The sequence below is a fragment of the Scyliorhinus canicula genome, unplaced genomic scaffold (assembly GCF_902713615.1).
Source record: "Scyliorhinus canicula unplaced genomic scaffold, sScyCan1.1, whole genome shotgun sequence".
Taxonomy (NCBI): domain Eukaryota; kingdom Metazoa; phylum Chordata; class Chondrichthyes; order Carcharhiniformes; family Scyliorhinidae; genus Scyliorhinus; species Scyliorhinus canicula.
The window spans coordinates 168,705-170,961 of record NW_024055974.1 but is presented as its reverse complement, the minus strand read 5'-3'; the positions used below and the strand labels follow the sequence as shown (position 1 = coordinate 170,961).

Genomic DNA, 2,257 nt, shown 5'->3' with positions numbered 1-2,257 from the left:
GTGAGGGTGTCTGAGACCCCAGTACAGATCCCTGGCTGAAGGCTGGGGTGAGGGTGTCTGAGACCCCAGTACAGATCCCTGGCTGAAGGCTGGGGTGAGGGTGTCTGAGACCCCAGTACAGATCCCTGGCTGAAGGCTGGGGTGAGGGTGTCTGAGACCCCAGTACAGATCCCTGGCTGAAGGCCGGGGTGAGGGTGTCTGAGACCCCAGTACAGATCCCTGGCTGAAGGCTGGGGTGAGGGTGACTGAGACCCCAGTTCAGATCCCTAGCTGGGGTGAGGGTGTCTGAGACCCCAGTACAGATCCCTGGCTGAAGGCTGGGGTGAGGGTGTCTGAGACCCCAGTACAGATCCCTGGCTGAAGGCTGGGGTGAGGAGGCTCCGTTAGTAACATTCTGCTCTCCATTGGTTTCCATTATCCCTGCTCACTGTCTCCTTGCTCCTGGTTAGTTAGTGCTAATTATTGACTGTTTGCACTTCACTGACAGATGATGGATGTCACTGGGACATTGGAGAGTCTAGATAACCAGACTAGCTTCGTTAATACCCTCTCTGCCCTGTTCAACAAGGAGGATTTCAGCGACATCAAACTGATTGTGAACAAAAAGCTCACACTGAACGCCCACAAGTTCATCCTGGTCGTGCGCAGTGACGTCTTCAGGACCCTGTTGGACACTGAGCGTTGGTCGGATGCTAAAGACCAGACTGTCCACCTCACTGAGGAAGAGGACTGCCTGGATCACTTCCAGGATTTCCTGAGGTATCTCTACAGCGGGAGTGTCACCCTCAGCACCGTGAATGTGCTTCCCCTTCACCTTCTGTCAGAAAAGTACAACGTCCAGGAGCTGAGAGAAAGCTGCCAGCAGTTCATGTTGGCCAATGTGGCTGCCCCGGGCTCCTCCAACCGCGCCATCACATGGCAGAGATATGCCAAGCTGACTGCCCTGACCCAACTGGAAGAGAAATGCCTCCGGTTTATAGCCTGGAACATTGACACCATCATAAAGTCCCCAGACTGGACATCGATGGAACCCCACCAACTCTCTTCTCTCCTCCAAAGATCTGACCTGGTTGTGGAAGATGAAGTGGTCCTTTTCCAAGCTCTGGTGAGTTGGCTGTCCCTGCATCCTGCCCATACTGAGGAAATGCTGCAGCATATTTGCTATCCGATGATGCCCCCAGAGAAACTGTTTGATCTCCAAGCCCCAGGGAACTTACCCGAGGCAATCTCTACCTACCTGTACAGGGAGGGCTTGCTGGTCTACCAAGTGCACCTTTTACCTATGGATGTCATCAGCAAACGCCATGATATTACCACCATCCCATTTACCATGAGGCTGTATACATCACAAGATTTCAGCCACCTCTGGAACATCAGTGGATATGAGCTTCAGACGTCTACTTTGACTTCGTTCTCGACCAGCCACTTCAAACTGAAGACTCAATGGTGTGTTTCCTTTTTACCAACAGGTCAAAGGGTCCAATGGCCAAGGAGGAATTATCACAGTCACATGCAATATGGTGAGATTCAGCAAGAGGATGGGTTTTCCACTCTCTCTGCCTCGGTGAGCAATTGTGACCCAGCTGGTAAGACACATTCTCACAAGCTGAGCATTCTGCTTTACCAATGTGTCAATGGCATGTGGTTTGTGAATGACATGAAGACCCTCAATGTCCCGCACTCTGAGAATACCCAGATCAATGATCTGATCCCCTTGTCTGAGTGGGATAAATATATCAGCAATGACACAATTAAGCTGCACGTCATCGGACATACCATCTGGGAGAAATGTTAAGATATTCAGGCGAGATTGAATTGAGGTGTTCAACTCATGAAGAGTTTTGATAGAGTATATGGAGAGGAACTGTTTTGAGCAGCAAAAGGGCTGAAAACCAAAGGATGCACAGATTTAAGACAATCTGAAAAAAAAATAGGAGGCTGGGATGTGGAGATGCCTGTTTTATACAGTAAGCAATTGGGTACTGCAGGGCCATGGTGAAAGACTTGGTCAGTGGGATTAGTTGGATAACTATTTTAAAGAGTCAACACAGGTACGATGGATCAGATGGTCGCATTTTGTGTTGTATGTTTCTGCAATCAGAATCATTAAATAGATCATAGAATTTACAGTGCAGAAGGAGGTCATTCAGTCCATTGAGTCTATACCGGCCCTTGGAAAGAGCACCCTACTTAAGCTCACGCCTCCACCCTATCCCTGAAACTCAGTAACCCCACCTTAATCTTTGGACATTACAGG

The 2,257-nt window shown here is 49.5% G+C and overlaps 1 protein-coding gene across 1 annotated transcript; it reads left to right on the top strand.

Annotated features, from left to right (window-relative positions):
* Nucleotides 1-490: 490 nt before the first annotated feature.
* On the top strand, nucleotides 491-1,795 carry LOC119961399 (BTB/POZ domain-containing protein 17-like). The gene has a single exon (XM_038788789.1). The coding sequence runs from the start codon at nucleotides 491-493 to the stop codon at nucleotides 1,793-1,795; it is 1,305 nt and encodes a 434-aa protein (XP_038644717.1).
* Nucleotides 1,796-2,257: the final 462 nt, after the last annotated feature.

Bases quoted from the DNA above. Each gene is read 5' to 3' on its own strand.
- LOC119961399 (XM_038788789.1), top strand. From the start codon at position 491: ATGGATGTCACTGGGACATTGGAGAGTCTAGATAACCAGACTAGCTTC.